At 40.4% G+C, this 21,865-nt stretch overlaps 1 protein-coding gene across 6 annotated transcripts in view; it reads right to left on the bottom strand.

Annotated features, from left to right (window-relative positions):
• PHF3 (PHD finger protein 3) overlaps nucleotides 1-21,325 on the bottom strand; it is a 47,699-nt gene extending 26,374 nt beyond the window's left edge. Inside the window, exons 1-4 of one of the 6 annotated variants that reach the window (XM_071548508.1) lie at nucleotides 21,153-21,325; nucleotides 4,511-4,584; nucleotides 4,096-4,257; nucleotides 1,238-3,017 (exon numbers count right to left, since the gene is read on the bottom strand). In XM_071548508.1, coding sequence (XP_071404609.1) covers nucleotides 1,238-3,017; nucleotides 4,096-4,237 — 1,922 coding nt within the window. In that variant the 5' untranslated portion in view covers nucleotides 4,238-4,257; nucleotides 4,511-4,584; nucleotides 21,153-21,325. Of the gene's footprint in view, nucleotides 1-1,237; nucleotides 3,018-4,095; nucleotides 4,258-4,510; nucleotides 4,585-6,271; nucleotides 6,378-11,857; nucleotides 12,127-20,478; nucleotides 20,711-21,152 lie in introns of those variants that run through there. The other 5 variants (XM_071548505.1, XM_071548507.1, XM_071548509.1 and 2 more) reach the window with 5 other exon arrangements.
• Between the last annotated feature and the right edge of the window lie 540 nt (nucleotides 21,326-21,865).

Here is a 21,865-nt window from a genome sequence, read left to right as displayed (position 1 = left end):
TACATCTATCTTCTGTAATATTACCTTGACTTTATAAATTAAAATAAGCAGGTTTAGTTCTGGCATCTTCCCAGATCAGTTAGATCCACTTAGCAATAAAAATCAAGACTTTCTGAACTCCAACAAGACATCCAAAAAAGAAAACCCACAGCATGCTTGAAAATATTAGCAAAAATAAGAAGAATGCAGACAAGTTCAACTCAAAGCTGAATTTTTAACAGCTATCAAGCAATTTAAACATTAAGTATGTGTATTTTGATTTAAAAATATCCAGCAAACCTACCATTAATTCTTTTCACAGACCACATTCATGCAGTTACTATAGCTGCACAGAAAATGAATTTTAAGGTAATAGTTTATCAAATATGGTACAGTAAGTTAATAAAGCTAACAAGGGTTCTTAAATACAAATGAATGCTAAGAAAAACCCTCATGCAGCAGAGGCAATTGTTCCATATTTCCCTGTGATCTATGGAGTTCTAAAGCACAGCCACTGAAAATTACTATTAGTTTCTCTCACATAAGCAAAGGACTAATTAGAGCTGTCTCCAATTTGGTATTAAAAAAACAAAGGTAGGCTGACAGGTAAAACTGTAACTATGAAAAAACCCTCATTATTAGGTTTAAAGGCCATTTTGGATATGCCTACATGGAAGTGTTATGGGGTTTCTTGAGACCAAAGTTCTTTCCTCAACTCTTCCCATCCCTTTACTGTTACATGAAAGTCTTACAGCAATGATTATATAACCTGAAAAAAACCCTCTGAATCTCTAGTTATTAGAATTGCACTTGTACCAGATAAAAGCCACATGTAAACAACTATTTGCTTTTCTTGGTTGATGGTGATCCTTCAACTTTAAAGGTCTCTGGAAAGAAGGAAATTACAATATGGAACACAGATATCTTAGTCTCATTTTCTTACTATGAAAAAAAAGTCAAGTTTAAAGTGCATAATTTAACAGCATAGCAGAATTATACATTCATCAAAAATGTATTCATATAATAAAACATTTCTATTCAAACTTCTTGGCCAAACCAGTTTCTAATGCTCTTTCTGTTTAGAAGACCAAAAGAAAGCATATGATGCAAGGGGAGTCAACTGACAGTATGACAAGCTTCCATTACAAGGCTATGACTTTTTGTTTTGGCACCAACAGCATGAAACATTTGGTAAGTGAGGAAAAAAATTATATTCCGAGACCAATAATACATTCCTAAGACACAGAGCCACACACACCTGTTGCCATGTGGCTTTTTGCAAAAGCCACACTGCTTGCTGGGCACCCAAATATGTTTGCTTTCACTAGCAGAGGTATGTTCCAAGCCTTCCCTCTTAACAGTTGAAATGTTATCCGGAATAAACAATGGAGGCTCATCAAGTGAAAGACTTTTACTACTTCTTCTCTGGCGAGGCTGGAGAGTCTTATCATTTCTTTTTGACTTGTTTTTTTCTTTATCATCCTCTTTCATATGTTCTACACCAGGGGAATCTTTTGTCTCTATGTCTTCCTTTGTAGAGCTATTTGTTTTCAGCCCAGCTGCAAGCTGGTGTTTCTGCCCATGGACTTGCCTCTGACCAAGATTTGAAACATGCCCTGACAATGAATGCACAGAATGGTGGGTATCTTTAGAACAGCTTTGATGAGTAGGAGATTTCTCACTTGTTCTTTGAACTGATGTCTTCTGCGCTTGCCCAGAAGACTGAGCTCGGGGTATTTTCTTCAGCATTGTATTAGTCTGCTTTTTTATTGTTACCCCTGAAACACAGCTCTTTGTTTTCAAACCCAGATCAGATTGTTTCTTCCTAATTTTAACTGGGTTATTTGGATGCTGATTACTCTCCTGCTCATCGGCATTCCGCTTCAGACTTGCTGAAGATGGACTGTGTCCAGAAACAGCAGCTCCAGTTCTTGTTCTTGAACGCGTCACTTCTTGTTGCACTGTACTCGACTTCTGTCGAGCACCTGAAGACAGATTTTGTTTATTCTGTATTACAGATTTACTATGCCGGGGCCCAACGTTCTTTTCACATTTCATTGAAATGCTAATTTGTTTCTCATCATCCTGAAATTTTAATGCCTCTGAGCCTTCTACTTTAGTACTGCTGATCTGCTGCTGTACATTTTGGCTTGTTTGGTCCAGAACAGTGCTTTCTAAAATGCTATTTTCTGGGTCAGCAGAAGTCAACTCTTTGCTCTTTGAGTCTTTATTATCAAACTCTGTACTGTCCAATAGTTTCTCAGATGGAGTTACAGATTTTTCCACTCCCTTGTCATCATTACTAGCCTCTGTACTACATTCCTTTACAGATAATGTGTTTTCATCAATAACTTGCACATTGTGGAAACCTGAACTACCATCAATCCCCTCTTTTACAGAGCTGGACAAATCCGAAAAGGACCCACAAATTTCATTTGGATTGACACAAGCACTACACGGATCATTAGCTTTTCCAGTTACTTCAATTTCATCATGCTCCTCTGTTTTCTTCTCTGATTCCTCTGCTTTATTATCATCAGTCTTTTCTTCTGAAGAATTTCCCAAGTCCATTGAATCAATCAAATCTGCAGATACTGAACAAACTGACTCAGCATTCCCAGGTTCAGTTTTTGTTGCAACCTCTGCTATTTCCTTTGTTTCTCCAGAAGAAGAGGCTTCTGTTAAATCAGCACAGTTTAACTCTTGGGATGTTTCCTCAACTTTTCCCTGCTCAGAGGTTTCAGACTTCACTTCATGCACATCTTCAGGAGCAGACAGACATTTCGTATTGCTTTGGGATGCTGTTACTGCCGCTGTTCCCTCTATCTGTCCTGATCGTCTTGTACTACGCCTAAGCTCTTTGGGCTGCTCTACTATCGAGGGAGCAGCAACATCTGTCTCTTTAACTGGACTTCTCTCTTGTTTCTGTCCATTTTTTGGAGCAGATCCACTTTTTACAGATGATTTCTTGGTATTAACAGGAGGAGCAACATTTGAACGCTTGGCCAGCGTGCTCTGTCGGAGACTCCGTACAGGTTCTAGGAAGGCAAAAACAAAGTGTCAGCTCCTCTGCTTCCTTCTCTTTGCAAGCTGATTTACCCTGACTTACGTTACCAGACACAAAGAGAACTTTAAAACTTAGCTGGTTACTAAACTTAAAAAACTCCACAATACTTGCATTTCAATTTTACACTGACATAGTTTGGATGTAAAATCTCATTATTCTGAAGGCTATGGAAGTTCTGAGTAGTACATATAAAACAGAAGAGACAATAAAAAGACAATTCAAACCAACTCTACTTTTCTACCACTCAATCTTTTCCACCTCAAAAAAATTGCACAAGCTCTGTTGTGATTATAACTATGAAGTTTAAACAGCTTTTAAAGAACAGTCTATGAACCTGATGACATTTCTTATATTTTCTAAACAAGAAATCATTTTAGAGACTTTTTAAAAAGCATATTCACCAGTTTTGCACCACGGGCTCTTATTTAAATTTTGATCTCCATATTAAGAAATATTATCTTTTTTACTCAACCTGCTCTATAGGAGGAAAAAAGCATAGCAGTAAACAACTCCACCAGCTCAACAAGTGAGAAAAGCCCTAACTATAACCAATTAGCTACCACAAAGAATTTAAATATTTTATTAAAATATTATGTACATTGAGATTTTTTGAGAAAAGCCTTTACGACTGCAATCACTATGACAGAATTTAAAGCAAAGAGAAAAAATCCAAATAAAAATAAATAGAATGAAAATTTTAATTGGAAATAGAGACATGCTAACCTAATATTCCAATGCTGATTTGCAACTCTACCATGCTTTTGTTGGTGAGGAACCACAGTGCTAGTCTGATGCAGGTAAAAGCATCAAAATCTCAAAAATTAGTTTAAGGACCAAAAGGCATAAGGAGGACCTTAAGTATTTATTTATACTAACTGAGTCATACCCTATGGATGCCAAATTCTATCTGCACCCTAGGAAAAAGAAAGTGCCAGTATTTGAATTCACAGAACAAAACAGCAAAGCTTTACTTTAAATTTATAAATGCTGGGGGGTGGGATTGTAAAAACTTCATTTACTTCAAGTGTGCAGACACAATCTATGATTACCTTGTGCCATTAAACGTGGTGATTTCCTTGGTGACGTGACTGATGTTTCTTCAGCACGGCTCCTCAAATTCCTGTGAGGCAAAGCAAGCTCATCATCATCAAGGGTGTCATTACCACTCTCTTTAACTCCTCCTTCATCCATAGTATCATCAAGACCAATAACTGAAAAAAACAAACAAGAAAGAGCCTAAAACTCAAAATGATCAAAAATGTTGCAGTTGTAATGCTGAGCAAAACAGGGGAAGAAAAAGGGAAAAGTAAATTAATTGGACATCTCAAAACAAACAAAAGGGGGGGAGGGAATGAAGAAATGCAGGACAGAAAATTCCCATGTGAGGCAGTTTCATTGTAGAAGCAGCTATAACCCAAAGCTTAAAAATTCTGTATAGTCCTTATAGCTTTTTTGTGGACTCACATTTTTTGTTTTATTTTTGCCACAGGAAGGTCCCCAGTCTTAGAGGATCAGCTGCCCTCACTGTCCCTTCCCACCTAAGAAAAAGTGAAGAAAGGTAAACAGCAGAAAGAGCTGATCCAGAAGTGTATAGAGTTTAACATCACAATTTTAAAGCTCCTAAGTCCCAATCACATCACATATCTGCATGTGCACTGAATCTTGAGAAGGATCCCAGAGGTTGCTCCTAAAAACAGGTTTTTAAAGAGGCATTCAGGCCACTGTACAAGCCATTTTGCTCCTTTGCTCTGAGTTTGGTTCTGCAATGGTAACCTCTCCCACTGTAAGATCGTAAGTGTGATTAATGAATGCTGGTTCCCATGGGATGCAAATTTGTGAGATCAAGCCAAACACCTTAGTGATTCCACAAAACATTAGAGGTTCTGACAAATACAACACAGACTCCAAACAAGCAAGTATGCCTGCTTCTCACTATTTAGACACCTACCCAGAAGCATTTTTAAGACAAACTCACATGAAACATATATCTAAAAATTTGTAACAGTTGCTTACTTGAAACTGGTATAAATTAAAACATCTATCACAGAAGTCAAAATAAGCAAGAAATTAGTCTAAAAATTCTAAGGTTTCATTTATCTCAGAAAATCTGTCAACTCCTGCTCCTTTTCAAGACTAATGGTACTGCAACTTAAAAAGACAATGCTCTTGTGAAGGCACTAAATACTTTGAAAGTAACAAAAACTGGAAGCTGTAAAACATTGCTAAAGCCAAACAGTGATGAATAACAAAGCTTATCAAGACTGAAATTCAAACTACAACCACCTGCCATGAAGAATTAAAAAAATAAAGCAACCAAGCAACCTGACAAAAGTTCAAATATTTGGAAGTTTTTTTAACGGCCTCTTAAGGAAGCCTGATCTCAACATCACACAATTGGCACTCTGGACCTCTGAAATTAGATGGCTGTCAGAAGCTGAAAGTTGAGTTTCTTAAGCTGACAATTTATCATCATACATTTTATTTTAACACGATTTTTAGTTACTAAATTGTACACACCAGTTACAAGGAAAAGCGTGTCTGCAGAAATTACTGGCAGCTTCTGCTTTGCAGTCCAGGGCCACCTTTACCTGTGTGTGTACAAACACACACAGACATCACACAGCAGCTGCAGGGGGCTGATAATGCGGGGCTCACTCCACTCAACAGTGTTGGTTAATCGCTTATTTGCTATAAGCTACACACTGGGAAGAAGGACACGCTGGCAAAAAGATGACATTTTAACTGCCCTATTAGGACTTTATTTCCCCTGAATATCTCATACTGGCTATTGTCCAAGATGGGAAATGAACGAGACGGACCCCATTCTAACTGCAGCTCCTTATTCTTATGTTCCCAATTACTACTTCCCCCCAACAGCTCTGCACTTTGGTATTTGTGTTCTCAAAATGTTCCTACAAAACATGAAACTGGTTTTCACGAACATATTGTGACAAAGGAGACACCTTTCAGATCCACTTCTGTTTCTTCTGTGCAGAAATAAACTACTAAGCTACTGAAGGCAACATGAAAAATAAAAACTACCCCGACAGCTTCTGCAACAGCTCTGCAGCGTATTTCGGGGCTAACATTAGAGGCTCAGCTGTTACAGTGCTCTAGCTCAAGTTACTGGACCTATACACCCTCCTTTATTAACAACAAAGGCACATTCAGTCCACTATTAACAGACAGTTTGAAATATTAGAATTAAAGTATTTTCATACTTACAAGACTCTGTGCTGTAGCTTTAATTTTACAGTGGAATTTGAAGCACAGAATCTTGCTAATTTCAAACCACCTGAGCTACAACTCAGCTAGTACAGATGGCCTCATGAGGCCCCCAGATCAGGAACACTCCGCACAGACCCTGCTGGGAAGAGAAAAAGTGACAGAGAACAGTAATAGATACAGAGGGGACTGGGAAAGTAAATTATGAAAGAGAAGGGGAAGTAGAGAAACAGCATTGGGAAAAGTAAACCAACAAAAGCAAAACCAGAAAGAACTAAAAAATAAAATAAAAAACAGCCACTATCTGAGTAATAAACATCTAAATATTATCTCAGTAACAAATAACAGAAATTAGAAGAATAAAAATAAAAGAAAGGAAAAATAAAGAAAAAACATACATAACTGAATAGGAAAAGTTGTAGACTAGGGTACAACTGAACAGACTGTAAATAAGAAAAATACGAGTCACATTCAATATTCATACTGGTAAAGGCCTCACTGACCTTCAAATTACTATTTAGAGTCTATCCATGAAAGTATCTAAATTTCCAAACTATTGTGCTGTACCCACTGACTCTTTTGCATGTGTTATACAATAACAGAATAACATACAGTGAGAAGCATTTAGTTGTAAATTTAAAGCAATATTTTCTATGTGCTAAAACAAAAGCGTGGCCATTTTTTAATTCTTTAGTCATGTAAAACTGAGGGAAAACAATCCTTACTTTCTGGTGAAAAAGGAGGTAAGGAGAGGAAAACACCCTGGAAAAACATGCTCAGAAACTTTCACATTTATAAATCTTTATTTTTATTCACCTAAATCTTTCCTTAATTATTTTCAACCACAACTAAGACAAAAATATTCAAGCTTTTGACACACTGATCAAGGTAAATCTCAAGTGTAGAAAAAAATTTCTTATTTTAGATGTTAGCCCTGGATTTCTTTAGCTTAGGTAACCACACAGAACATCACTGTTGTTCCTACTTTGCACTGTTGTAAAATGCTGTGTCCAGATGAATCATATTAATGGCAGGAATTTGCAAGTCCACAGCAGATTCCACATAAGCATCACAAATTGCATGAAAATTGTTGAACAGTTTTAAATTTCTACTCTAGTATATGTGAGTAACAACATAAAAACCTAATTATGCTTCAATGAAGAAAACAGGTACAGTCTAAAGCAGTAACTAACACACATCTAGGTAAGCCTACAGAAGAGATGATAAACTCCAGCAGAGAAATGAAACATATAGAGATACTGAGAAAATAACACTAAGTTTCAAGATCGTAAATGAAGATGGCGTATTTCATATGAAAACCTTTTTCCTATTGACATTTGTGATGCATATGTTCAAGAAACAGAATTAAAAATACTCTTTTGTTAGAAAAAATACATTTTTAAGAGAGATGAGTTGACTGATGAACATAACTTAGATACAGAAAGATGAAATTTCAACTTTTTTACAGGAGTTTGCCAGTAACCCACTGAACAAGAATTTGCCTGTAAGTACCTTGTACAGACTGTCCAGTTTAACAAAATAATCAAAGTGCCACATGAAATACTAACTGAACATTGGCTTCCATCCTCCATTAATGGCTATATTGTAAAGAGGTATTTTTCCTTTCTTTAGAATAAAGATAAATGAAAATCAACTAGGATTAATAATACAGCATATATCTTGACAGAAGACTGTATATTCATGTTAATAAAAAGATGGAGCTACATCACACCCCCACTGATTTGTGGCGCTGTAGCCACACAAGGCTGTTAGTTTGGAAATAAAGAGCAGTAAAGCACAGATTTCAACAACAAAATAAAAATACAGTACCAAATCAAACAGTTTCAATTAAATTCAGTAACTATGAAGAAGGGAACCTTCACCTATTTATAAATCAGAGACCTCATTTAAACTGCCTTGCAAATCTTATTACAGGCCCAACCCCTCCACCCAAGAAACTGACACAAAGGAATACGTAACTAAATACTTCAAAAGTACCTAAAATGGAGAAAACAGGTATTTTTCACCTACAAACAGAAAAGTGTGCAAAATAAACATTCTCCAGGTTCTCAATATCAATATAGGAAATTTAATTTTTATACAGGAAAGTTGCTACCTTTGTCACAAAACACTGTGAAACAGTTCACAGGGACAGCTTGGAGGAAGGCAGGCACAAAGAGGGAAGAAAACTGAGAGAAACAACTGTATACTCAGTTTTGGGCTGGAATCTGAAGATTACATTCAAAATTACTTTATATGCCAAAGGAAAAATACATGTACAATTGGTTTTAGTGAAAAGAGACTGAAATGCCTAACAGACAGACAGCACACTAGCTAAAGAAAAGAAGTATTTCTAGTCAGAACAACTGTTTTGGCTCCAAAGACTCAGTAGGTGAGTATGATTTTAGCAGAGGTAATGCTGCTTTCAACTGTACTCATGAAAACACAGGCTAAAACTAAACAGAGGGGACTGCACTGGGGGAAACACTTTCCAGGCAGCAATCCAGAGAACAGGAAAAAAAGAACAATTAAAAAGATGTCCTTAACACATTGTATACATTCTTAAAGGATCAGTCTTCACCATTTATGATAAATACCTGATTTGATAAACATACCCATAAACTAAATTGGTTAAAAGCTTGATTTTAATATGAAATCTAGAAATGTCTCCAGATAGGCAATTAAAATTTCAATTCCTGTATTATGTGTATAATAAATCAAACTGCCCCAGTAAATCACACCCTGAAAAGCTACAGAACTCATGATAGCTGAGAAGTACCAACTTAGGAAGAATGATGGTTACTTAGCTCACCATCATGGGACCTGTCTGACCTGCTATGCTCACAGGTGGCAAAGCTTCCAGCATTGCTTTCAGAAAGAATAGAACAGAACAGAAACCACATCACTAGGGTACCATCCAAAGTTGGGAAAAATGTGTTGTTCTCAAGAGTTATGTCATAAATAAACTTCAGTTTCTACTTCTCATCAAGGAATTGCTCAGAAAGAGTAAAAAAACCAAAGCAACCTCAAATTCACTTCCACATCCACTCACACCTCTCAAACATTTAACACAGCAAGAGCTGTTCTACGTATCTACTTTCCTGTGTTGGTCATTCAGAGTTTGGAAGAACAGGCAGCTGATCAAACTGATGCAAAGAAGCAGAGAGGCACTTAAAACATGACTTGGGACACTTCTAATTGCTTCAAGAACTTGGACTTCATTTATTTCTCACAAGTCTCATTTAGTTAAATTCTGTCCTTTAACTTGCAAGGAGAACAATTATATCAATTTCCAGTATGGACAGGAGAACTTTCTGCTAACACCTACTTGAGGACAGGACGTTACTGCTGAGCTCCGAGTCAAGCCTGTGGATTGTGCCTTGATTCACAGAAATAACACAGCACTTCCTAACTGTGCCATAGGAACAGCAACCTGCTCGGTCTAACTCCATAAACCTGTAACCCAACTACAGGTCTGCAGTTTATTCTTCACAAACACACTCTGAAAGCACCTGTTCCTTTGACCCCTACCCCATCCAGCTTGTGAGAAGGTCATAAAGTTACTTCTAGCTCTGCTCAAAGCCATTACCAGGATCACCTGTAAAGAATCTCATCTTCTCTAAAATACCTAATTATTCAATCAGAGCTGAAAAAGACAATCCCATTCTATTACTCAGCGGCAGTTACAGAGCAAGCTCAGCAAGTCTGGTCTACTCTATCTTTAGTCTTTGTTGGTCTTTGTCTGAAGAAGCCATCCAGATCCAACACAATCTGGATTTAGGCCATAACAAACAGGATATTTTTTACTGGTGCTGATATAGTTCTTCCTATTCAATGTATGTGTGGCCAGACCTCCTGAACGAAGATTTGGGAAGGGCTCTCCCCACGTGGGTGTGCCCTTCAAGCCTGTGCAGTGGATTTTTTAGGTGAGGCACAGCGTGCGCAGAACTGGCCCCACCGTTTAAGTCCTGAGGTCCATTTGCCATGGCCGAGTGAGCTTGGACAGTGACAGTGAAGTCCTCGGGACTGTCACAGCACCCGGTACTAACCGGGGTTGACCCTGCGGAGCATCCGAGATCTGACGGGATGGGATGGCAGGGAGGCACTGAACTGCCAGGAGACAGTCCCTACGGAGACTCGAACTCAGGACCTTGGGATTTGGAGTCCAGAGTGCTCTCCATTACACCACAGGACCGCCCGATAAACTGGAATAGAAGCCCCCCACGTAAATGTGTTACCTCACTTACTTTTTATGGACCTTTAATTTTAATTGTGATTATTTAAGTATCAATAGTATTAATTATTGCACTACTGACCATTTTCAGGAGCAATGTATGCCAAAAAGCCCCCCGAAGTTCCTACGTAACTTCCAAAATATCCATCTGTACCCTATGAGTTAATTCAGAAACTTTAAATGCGGTACAGGTTTACTGGAGCCTGCACAGGATGCAGCGCCAAACAAGAACGTGCATTGTTGCTTTTGGTGGAATTGGTTTGGTTGTGAACATTGTACAGTCCTGTGCACATAAGAACATGGACTCCAGCAAGAGCAAACAGAAGCATTAAGGGTGGCCTCAAGAATGTTCTACTGAAGGAGTGGAAAAATCGAGTACCTTGTTTTAGCTTTGTTGGTTCACTTTTTCATTGCCTCAATCAATGTAATGTTTGTTTTCCATGCTGCAATACCACTCAATTTAGTCAAGGTGAGAATTTAGTTTACTATTAAGAGCAAAATATGTATTTATATAAGGAAATTATCAATAATTTCAGAAACTCTTCATGAAATTTGCTAGAAAAAACATCAATATTGATATAATCACTTAACTATATTAATCTAGAACACTTCTCAGTAATGAACCTAAAAAATAATTCCTTTAAACTTCCAATCAAATAAAGAACACTGCTAAGAATAGAGAATATTTTTGTCTCTTACACCAAATTCAGTGTAATTATTTCAGCTATTCATAAATATAAATAACTTAAGAGATTGGATCATCCCTTTTTGGTATGTTGATCTTACACAACTACTCCACCACTCCTAAGATTATTTTTATTTAAAACTCAGCTCTAAATTGATTCTAAATCAGGTATTCCAAAGAAAACTGTGTTATCATTCCCAGGTTTTGAAGCCAACCAAAGCAAAACAACTGAATCCAGTATCAGCCCAGCACCAGAAGGCCTGGCACGAACAGAAGAACCCTGAGGTCAGAGCAATAATTTGTAGAACTCTCATGATCCTACTGCTAATCCAGAAATACAGTATTTTTTCAAGACAAGTAGCAACTTCAGTGATCAGGCACAGTACTTGCACTACACAAATAACAACTTTCACCAGGAATAATTTGCATGTACTCAAAGCCTAGGTTACTTGTGATCCACACAAGAAGCCTTCCTCTCTCGTTATACTACAAAATTAAAAAGAACTGCTGAGTTTACATGCCCAGCACGTAAGCAGCGCATCAAAAAGGGCAGGGAGGAGACTGAAATCCCAACGTATTATTTCTACATTACGAAAAAGGGTTGATAATAGAGTATAACTGTATTTAAATTGTTTTAATTGCAATCTTAAAAAATTGTAAGATTTACCTGTAGAACAAGGCATCTGGAAATTGGGATCATTGCTATCCAAAACAGGCAAACAGAACTGGGCACTTGCAGATCCTAGCATAGGATCCTTATCGCTGAGCATGTTCTTCAGCGAATCCTCTAAGACATTTTGACTTGTACTAAAATCCTCACAGACTCCATTCTCCAGGTTGGATCCTAGAAATAGGGCATCATCTAAGTGTTCAGTAGCAATTAAATGGTTAAATGTATCAACTATATCCATGAAGAGTCCTGTGTGTCTTTCAGCCCTATAGAAAGACAAGAAAAATACCATAAGAAAATAAGCTACAAATTGTAAAACACCTAAGAAACCAGCAAACTGTTTTGGCTGTTGTGTTTTATAAAGAATGTTTAAGGTATTTTAGAATTGTTAAAAAAAAAAGAAGAAAAATCTGCTAATGGCTTAGTCTGGTCCACTGTAAAACTAAAGATAATTCCCTGATAATTCTTAAAAGAAATTGTATGCTAAATTAATATAATCTCCACTATCAGCATCAGAGTGCTGCCACTTTTACAGAGCGTGTATAACAAGGGTAACTAAAACAACTCCTTACTAAAATTTGTTTAAACCTTAAAGAACTTAAGAGGGTGGGACGCCAGAGGACAAGGAAATCAACAAGGGAACATGGATAGCAGCACTGTGAGCACACGTCCTTCTTGATTTTAAACATAAAAATGTGAGGTCAGCTGCCATTAACATCAATGGAGCCGAGAAGATTCCAGAGCCTGCCAAACTACTACTGAGAAAGACTATTTCTGTTCAAAGAGCAACTACCAAGCACTTCATAGCAATTTACTACTTTTAAACAGCAAGATTTTCCCCCTATTTTTCACCTATCAATATATTCAATTAAATTGCAGAAGTTTTATAAGAAAATCTGACCTCAGTTAAACACACAAGAATCCCGAGCTGACTTCAAAAGGGCCAGGAGCCTCTTAGAAACTTCAATTTTGAAGAAATTTAGGTAAACATTTGAAAGTTTACCTAAGGAACTGTACTGAAATATGGCACCTACATTTTTACAAAGGATCCCCTATTTTCTAGATCTTCTTTACAATGCAGCAGAAATGCAAATACTGCAGCAGAGATTCAACTAATAAGAATGTAGAAATACACAACAGAATGGAAAAAAGTCAACAAAACATTTCCTCAGAAGTTTTTCGATAGCATGTACTTAAGAGTTGCGAGAGAATTATAATAAATATGGTCAGATAGGCATGGAAAATGGAGTAGTGCAACAGTGCCTGGCTTAATTTGGCACACAGGATAATCTGGGAGACCAGTTTTGGCACACAAGGCTGTTCAAGGTTTTGGCAAGAGTAAAAGGACACACATGCTCTCCTGCCCATTCCTTCATCATCCTCCTCTCTCACATTAGAAAGGATTTTTTCTTCTTAGAATGAGCACACTAACTAAAGAAAAATGACAAGTGAGAACTAAAGTTTGCTTGAATTACTTTATAGATCACTATTCCAGCAGCAACCTGCAACTACATAACTCCAGTACTTACTCATGCTTAATAGAACAGCAAGGACAATTCTTTGTATGCATCAGTGGGACATTTTGGTTTAAGCAATCAACTGGAAATAGCCCAGCCAGATACATGTAACACCTCTGCTACAATTTTAATCTGTATAACATAAATAGTTATACCATTTATTTTATTTCGCGAATTTACAAGAACTACACTTTTAGCATGAGAAATGTTTTATTTTGTTAGGGGGTTTTTTTGCTTGTGGGGTTTTCTTGGTTTTTTTTTCTTAATCATGAGTCTTTCTTCCTTCTCCCATAGGGCAGCTCAGAAGAAAACAATGGGCAGGTTCAGCACTGCCTGTGCAGAGCAGAGTCTTTACAATTTCTACACAGTAAACACAATGAAACAGTCTAACAGACCCTGAGACGAGCTCAGTTCGTTAAAACTTGGCTGTAAAAATGCCAAGGTCAGGGGTTCAATCCCCTGTATGGGCCATTGATTTAAGAGTTGGACTCAATGATCCTTGTGGGTCCCTTCCAACTCAGAATAGTCTGTGAGTCTGTGGATACACAAGGTTCTACTGACCCAACAGTCAGCAGGAAGGAAAGTCTGCCCAAATCAGGTGCATTTAGTAAGCAGGTGATCGTCTTAAGAAGAAAGTACGTCATACTTTGAAAGACACCTCACCAAAAAAATGGATTGCTTTTATCAAGCAATGCAGTGCATCTACATATACACCCTGCACCTACAGCAGTCAACACTGTTCCTGAAGTTATAAAAACAATTTCCAAATCTGGCAACAAATGAAGAGGCAAATTGACAGAGTAGGTACTATGCTGTGCTGTATAATCTGTTTTAATTACTACACCAAATAGTTACAACAATCTGACACTACACAGGATAAACTACAAGAGGTACAGTGGCTCAAAGTAGGAAAACAATTACATGTGCCCCAATACAGTACTTTAAAGCACGTTCCTGTAATAACTTTTTCATACGAGCATTACATGAGCACACGAGTTAACAGCCACAGAATAAAATGATGGTGAGCCCTGACAGCAACAATCATCAATTACACTGCAACAGAACAACTCTGTATTGTGAGAATGTAAGAAACCTTTTGTACTCGAAATTAAAAAATGGCAGAGGCTTTGAACACATTCACAACAGCACATCTGAAGCTTTTTTTTCTGGATAGGAGAACATTTATGTAATTGTTACTCAAATATCACTTCCCAAAGCAATGCTGACTATTGCACTTAAAAGCAATGTTAGGTAGCAGAGCTTGAGCAGAATGTTAGTTACTGCTAACAAAAATTGCTGCTGACAGGAATTAACCCCTGTCTTCAGCAATGTGATGAAGAAAAGGATTACCTGCAGTTTTGCAAGACCACCACACAGGCATTCAGGATACTAAAAGCACTGCAAAGTAACTGTCAAAGCAACTGTACATGCAGTGACCACGGCCACCTTCAGTGATACCTGATTAGCCAGTAAAGAAAATTTAAGAGGATTTTTATTGAAAGCTTTAATTCTGAAGCATGGGTCTATCATCAAGTTCTATTCAAATTTTGCACTGAGAATTAGTTGTACAGGAATAAAAAGGGGGAGATTGAATAAAAATCCTACCATCACAAAATCTAAGATTAAAGAATTTGCTTTACAATTTTTAAAAGAGAATCTGTCCCAGTAAACCCCCATGAAATCAAAATTTTTCTTTGCTTGGTTCAAGAAATCACTGTGCAATTCTTCGTGTAATTTGTACAGTGCCAAGCTATTTTAGAAAATTATTTCTAACATTACTAGATAAACTATCACATGAAGTGCAGAATCTGTGGGACTGATGATGAAAGATGGACTTCTTTAGCTAGACAGCTGACTGTTAGAAACAACTGCTACGAAAAGCCCTTACATGATGCCTGAAGTGTATGAATTTTGAATGGTTTATTTTGCATTTGAAACACTCTGAACATCAGGAAAAATAGCCAGAGGTACAGGTAAAAAACACAGCTAAGTTTTGCACAATCATTTATTTCCAAAAATAATTCTAACTCCTCAAAGGTAGAATGTATTACTCCCCTGGAACACAGCTGTGCCTTGGCATCACTCACAGCCGATGCACACACACCAAGGGTACTCCCATCACACAATAACTCATTTCCCACTGGGTAGTTAATCAGAAGCAACAGAATATGAAAGTGTTTTGCATGTAGAACCAGTGAGGAGTGTTCATGAACAAGGCAAGGGAGCAAGACCCAGTCAGGCTCAGTGAAACATCTCCCACGCGCTGGTTCCTGGAGCACCAGAGCATGTGCAGAGACCGCTACGGCACAGCAACACACACAGGTGTGTGTACAATGAGAGCTCACCATCAAGAAAAGCTAAAAGTACAAAGAGCCTTCTACGCAGTTCCTTAAACAGAGTATATTTCTCCTACACCTTTTGAGACTGATTTATTTTAATCAGCCCCTCCACTGCAAAAACAAGAGGACCAATTACAGAAGCAACACTGCAACAATTCCAAAGAACTCACCAACCAACACCTTTCATCATTAAGTGATCCAACATTGTAAACAATGTGTTAGAAAAGCACAACAGTTAAAAATTACTTCCGCCACATTATGTTTACCATAAAACTTCATACTTTAAACATCGTCTTCCAGCTTAAGGAAGTAATTTTTTCAGGTTTTTTTCATTAGTTTAACTAAGCTAGATATGTCATAATATGGCTTCAAATCCTAATCAATACTGGTGTGAAATAAACAGGAAGTAGGATCTGCTATTACAGATTTTTATCTTCTCCCTATTTACTACTTTTTCATTACATGTCTAATATCTCTACATGACTTTCCAAAATTAAAAAGGGAAATAGCCAGAATGATCACTTGCTAAAGAAAGAAACAGGTATCTCAAACAAACATATCCTTTCAAACTAATCATAGAAAGGAAGGAAAAAAACCCAGCATCTGGACACTAGATATTGTACATCTTTTTCATGGCTTAGTTTGTGTGCAAAAGAGGCAAAAAACTACTTCAGTTCCTGCTGAATTATTTTCTTACCGCAACAGGAACAAATAGTTTAGTGGAACTATCCAACAGTATCAACATGTTTCTACCATCTTATCTAAAACCCACCTCAGGCAACAGGGATCAAAAATTGTATACACAACCAAGAACTGGAAACAAGAAGAGGCAAAAATCTGAAGGAACCTAACAAAAGGAAAAAAAGCTCACATTGCTTATTTGGCATATTCAAAATCCTAGATGTTGCAGATCCTACCCACTTTACTAACCTACCTGAATCAGTGACCCTAAAACTGCTCAAGGTAACATAGTAATACTGGAATTCCTTCCAGTTCATCGATGCACCTTTCTGAATAGTCTGCCATTTCCAATTCACTGAATCTGTCTAGTGCTTTTCAAAGCTTTTGTAAATCTACCTATTGACTGGACTATTTAGGAAATATTGCAACATTCAAAATACAAGACTTTGTCTCTTGTCCTTGAGTTTATGCACACCAAATAACTGGGAATAAGGACTAGTCATAATAGTAACAGACTCCATAAAAAAATCCTTATTTCTTCAAGTAGTAGTAACAAACTCTGGTCAGAAAAGTAAACAAAAGAAATGCAGCTACTTGAATGAGTAACACCTTAAATGTCAAAACAAATGGGAAAAGCTGACTCAGCACTGATACAAAGGAATCAGTAAGTAACAATAAGCAGTAAAACCTTTTCATCAAAAGAAGGAAACTGTACCATAATTGACACAAAATTAGCTAATAACACAGGCAGCTTAAAAAAAAATAAAAGTCCCTTGCTCACATCTTTGTAACTACTGTACCCCAAAACAGCACTCAGGTTTCAAATGTTTATCTTTGTTCACTGGCCCTGTGATGTCAGACCACACCATGGGCTCACTGATACCTTGACACTTACAACCCACCACCAACCAATGTTGGTTCAAAGCCCTGATGCACAGCAAGTTTTACTACCATCCTCCCCCCTCCTCATACACAAAACTTTAAAGTCCAAGGTCACAAGCATATAATTGAAAATTAATCCCAAAGTGCTGCGTATCCATGTTTTACGCACTGGAAGCTGCATCCATTGTTACAGGTACTACAGCACCAAAATCCAGAAGTAAGACCCAGGTTTTCTGCAATAACAGTTTTGACCCAACAGACCTCACAGTCTAAACACAGGACAAAAAAGAAAGTCAATATCAAACAGTGCATCAGTGGCAGAGTCAGAAAAAGACATAACTTGACAACTTTCTGGTGAGTTTAGAACTCTAACACCAATGTGGTTCACACTGGCTCAAATCCCATCATCTAGAGCAGTCTTCAAGAATTAAAACTGACAAAACATTTTTGATGGAACAAGCAGTATCATTTGCAAGTATATGAATGCCAGTGCAGCCACAAAAACGTGCTTGGGACTGTTAAATTTCAGCGTCCTTTCTCAAAAAAAAAAGGACACAGCACATGGACAGAATGTGGTTTACTAAACTTTAGTCTTAGAGCATTATCAAATTTGATCTTCCTCATTCATCTCTCTCCCATTAAACAGGACACTGACAAAAAGTGTCCTTACACTGTGAAATGTAAAGTATGCCGGTTTTGTTTGCTGGTTGTCCCACTAACAAATATTCCTGAATCCTGCAAAAATTAAGCATAATCAAAGATTACACAGACTTTGATGAATCTCTCCATCACTGCATATACCTTTAGAGTTTGTAAGCTCACTACCAAGAGACATTTCTCCAAAAAGACGAAGACAGATCATATTTCCATCACTGCTGCTATGCTCTTGAACTCCTTTCCACCCTCCAGTTCCTCAATAACTGTTTCAAGTATTTCCACCTGCAACACAGTATTTATGTTAATCTGTGTAACAGGTTGCATTGACCTTTGTCAGTCAACCCAGAGAACAATTTCATTTGTAATACCTTTTGAATTTCTCAGTGTCACTCTCATAATGGTTCATTTGGAAACACACAGTAGAATTATGGTTTGTTTATTTCCTTTTTTTCAGAAATAGTAAAAAGTTTAATGGCTAAGCCTTGTGAAGTTTTTAATGGAAACACACCACCCATCATGCTGACAACACTCAGGTGGATGTGACATGCTGTCTGTAACTCTTCACTTTTTTGCTTCTACAAAATGAACACTCCTGTCCCAATTTAGTGAACTTCATCACTGCTACTTCATAATATTACCTTTCAAAAATATTGCTTTATCATAAAAAAGAGATTCTAATATAATGTAACTCTCCCCTTAGTACTTTTAAAACTCAGATTTAACAATGTTTAGGTTGACACAGGAAAACACAAACTTCCATTCAAGTAACAGCTAAAACAAAGTCATACAGCATACATCAGCTCAACTCTCAACACAACACAAGTAGTAAAGCTATGTCTTTTTTTTAAAGAAGAGTTATGTCAGGTAAGATTTGTAAGAGCTTCTGTTCTCTTTGAAAGCCCTTATCACTGTATTGAATTACTTTGGCCAACTGAGTTGAATTAGATGTAGCCATACCACCAAAACGTGCCCTTTAAGCTGCTTGACATTTTCGAGGGTTGGCAAATATAAAATGTACATAAAAACTGAATGACTGAGTAACAGGCAATAATAGCTGAAAAAATGTAGGTGTTCAGAACTCCATATTTATAATTTTTAAAGCCAGTTGTAGAAATTAAAAGCAGAAGCTACTCGGTACAGCAGCAAGGAGAGCTCCACTGTGGGATACACACTAAGTGTAAGGATCAGTCAAATTATTCCAAGGAAAACAAAAATCCGTATTTTCAAGGTCTTCCTTACACTGTGTCCCAAACCATAACAGATTCATTTATTAAGAAAAATACACCATGAATCAGCAGAGTTAAAGACATGCCATGTGTTTCCCATCCTAACATTTAATCCTAATGTATTTCCACTGTTTAGCAACATTAGCATCCATTCTTATAAAAACAAATGTATGAAAATTGCATAATGGCTTAACAGCTGCATAAAAGACAACACCACAACTACAATTTGTATGGTATAGTTCCTGTCACTCCATATTCCTGTATTTCTTTCCTCAATAGGCTATTTCTACTAACTCAAACTACACTGCACAAAGTGTTCTTCTTCCAAACTCTCCTCACACGACCCTAACAGGTTTCCATTGTGCAGGCTATATAGAACACAATCACAGGAGCGACAGCTCTTTGAAAGCCTGAGAGTTATTAATTACTTGCATTTTAGTAGCAAGCAATAAGTGCGGACACACTGCCTCAGAAGGACCATCTCATGCCAGAACAGGATCTGAAATACCATCAAGGCCACTGAATCCCCCGGGTACTACCAATGACCATATTTTCTCCTGCACTTCCTACAGGGAGTTACTGTAGACAGGAGTTAAATGCAGAAATTGCTGGTGATGCTAAGTTTGAGAGACGGGAGGAGGAGCCCGGAATAGGTCAGACCAAGAGCAGGAAGAGGAGCGGGGTCTGCTGTATTTGTTCCTCAAGTTTGTACGGGGCAACAAGGCCTCGCCGGCTCAATGCGTGGGAAGGGACAGGCATCGCTAAGAAGGGTCAAAAAAACATGTCAACTGCGGGGCAGGGCAGGGGTTGCGGGAGCGCTCGCAGCAGCAGCAGCAGCGCGGCTCTGGGCAGGGAGCCCACGGCACGAGCAGGTCCCGCACGGACGGGGCGGGCGGGGCCGAGAGGCGGCCGCGGGCAGCGAGGCTGCGGCCAGAGCACCATGTCACGGGCCGGCGGCCGGACCGGGGCCCGCGGCGGCCGCTCCGCAACAGCGGCGGCGGGGCTGGGCCCGGGCGGAGCCGAGCGGCCGGGGCTCGGCCGGGGCGCGCCCCCGGGGCCCGCGGGCCGCCTCTGCACGAGGGCGGGCGGCGGCACCGCCTCCGCGCACAGCCCGGGCCGCGTCCCCACAGGCCGCGCTGGGCCCCGCCGCCCGGACAGGCCCGGCCGGCACAGGCCGCGGCCCCGCCGCCGCGACAGGCCCGGCCCGACGAATGCTGGGGGAGGCCTCGCAGCGCGGCGCGACTCCCCGGCCCCGCTCGCTCCCTCCCTGCCTGCCCGCCTGCCCCGGTCGCCGCCGCCCGCGGTCGGTCACTCACCGCTCCGGCGCCCGGCGGGGAAGGGACGCGGCGGCCGCGCCGGAGGGAGGGAGAGGGGGGGCGGCGCGCGCAGCTCCCCGGGGCGCGGGCGGGCTCCCCCCGCCCAGGTGGTCGCGCCCGGCCCGGTGGCTGCCGCGTGCCCGCTGCCCCGCAGGCGCGTGCCCGCCGCTCCACCGGTGCGCGCCCCCGCGGCGTCCGGCGCGCGGGGCCCGGCCACTCACGTGACGGCGCTGTTGGAGGGAGCGGGTGGGCGGGCGCGCGCGGCGCATGCGCAGTGCGGGAGCGGCCGGGGCAGGGCCGCGGGAGCGCGCCGGGACCCGCCGGGCCGTGACGTCACGGCCGGGCCAGGGGCGCCGTGCCCGCAGCCGGTGCCCGTGGTGGGCCGCGGGGCCCGGGCGGCCTCGCTGGGCTCGCGGGCTACGTCAGGGAGAGGCTCCCGGTGGCCGCCGCGGGCCCGGCCTTGCGCCTGACAGGCCCGTCTGGGTCGGCGGGAGCTGGGGAGGGCAGCCGGCCGGCCGGCCGGGAGGGTTTCCCCGTACAGCCCTGGCGCGGATCAGCAGGCCGCGGCCCCGGCGAGCCATACACACGCTGTGAGCGTGCGTGTGTAATGATGTGGCCTTTTGCCTGCAGAGAGCAGCTGCCACCCCTCCTCGGCGCGGCCCGCGTTACACAACCTGCTTGTTACCCCATCCTGTGAGCCGGCAGCCTCGGGCGGATTCCTTCGGCTCTCGATGTACCGGGCTCGGCCGCCCCTGCACGTGGAGCAGGAGCAGCCTCGGAGCCCGCGGGCCCCGCGCGGACACGGCTCGTGCTGCCGCCCGCTCGTGCACGCGCGTTCGCGCCGTGGCCGCCTCCGGCCCCAGTAACGATCTCTGTGTGCGCTGCGGGGCCTGTGGCGCACGTACAGCCTCACAAATGCGCACCGAAGGAGCTGCTGTCACGATGTGTGTGTGTCAGAACATCGAAACTCGGAGTAACTTGGTCTCTACATGACATACGTAGGAGCTGGACGGTCTTTCTAGTGTGCATTGTAGCATTAGCTAAATGCAGCACAGGTTATGCTGCTTTCTGTTCTGATGGCTGGCATAAAGTGCAGAGCAGGCTGGTTACTGCACATACCAAGTTTCAACACCCCCAAAAGAGAAACAGACTTTTAACACTCTTTCTTAAAATTAGAATTATCTTATAAATTACTGTATTAATGCTGCCTTTACATATTCCTCATATTTCGTAATGAAATGCAAACATGATGTCAGGACAAGAAAGAAGTTAAAAAGGATTGGTTTTCCTTCAGTTTCTTTTTTTCAGTTCTGAATCCTTGAGCTGTGTGTTCTCAAGGAGTGTGTGGTGCCATGAAGGCTGAAATACATTAGATATTTCTTTTCCT

The sequence above is a fragment of the Pithys albifrons genome, chromosome 2, assembly GCF_047495875.1.
Source record: "Pithys albifrons albifrons isolate INPA30051 chromosome 2, PitAlb_v1, whole genome shotgun sequence".
NCBI lineage: Eukaryota > Metazoa > Chordata > Aves > Passeriformes > Thamnophilidae > Pithys > Pithys albifrons.
The sequence above is the reverse complement of the archived record's forward strand: the minus strand, read 5'-3'. Positions and strand labels throughout refer to the sequence as shown.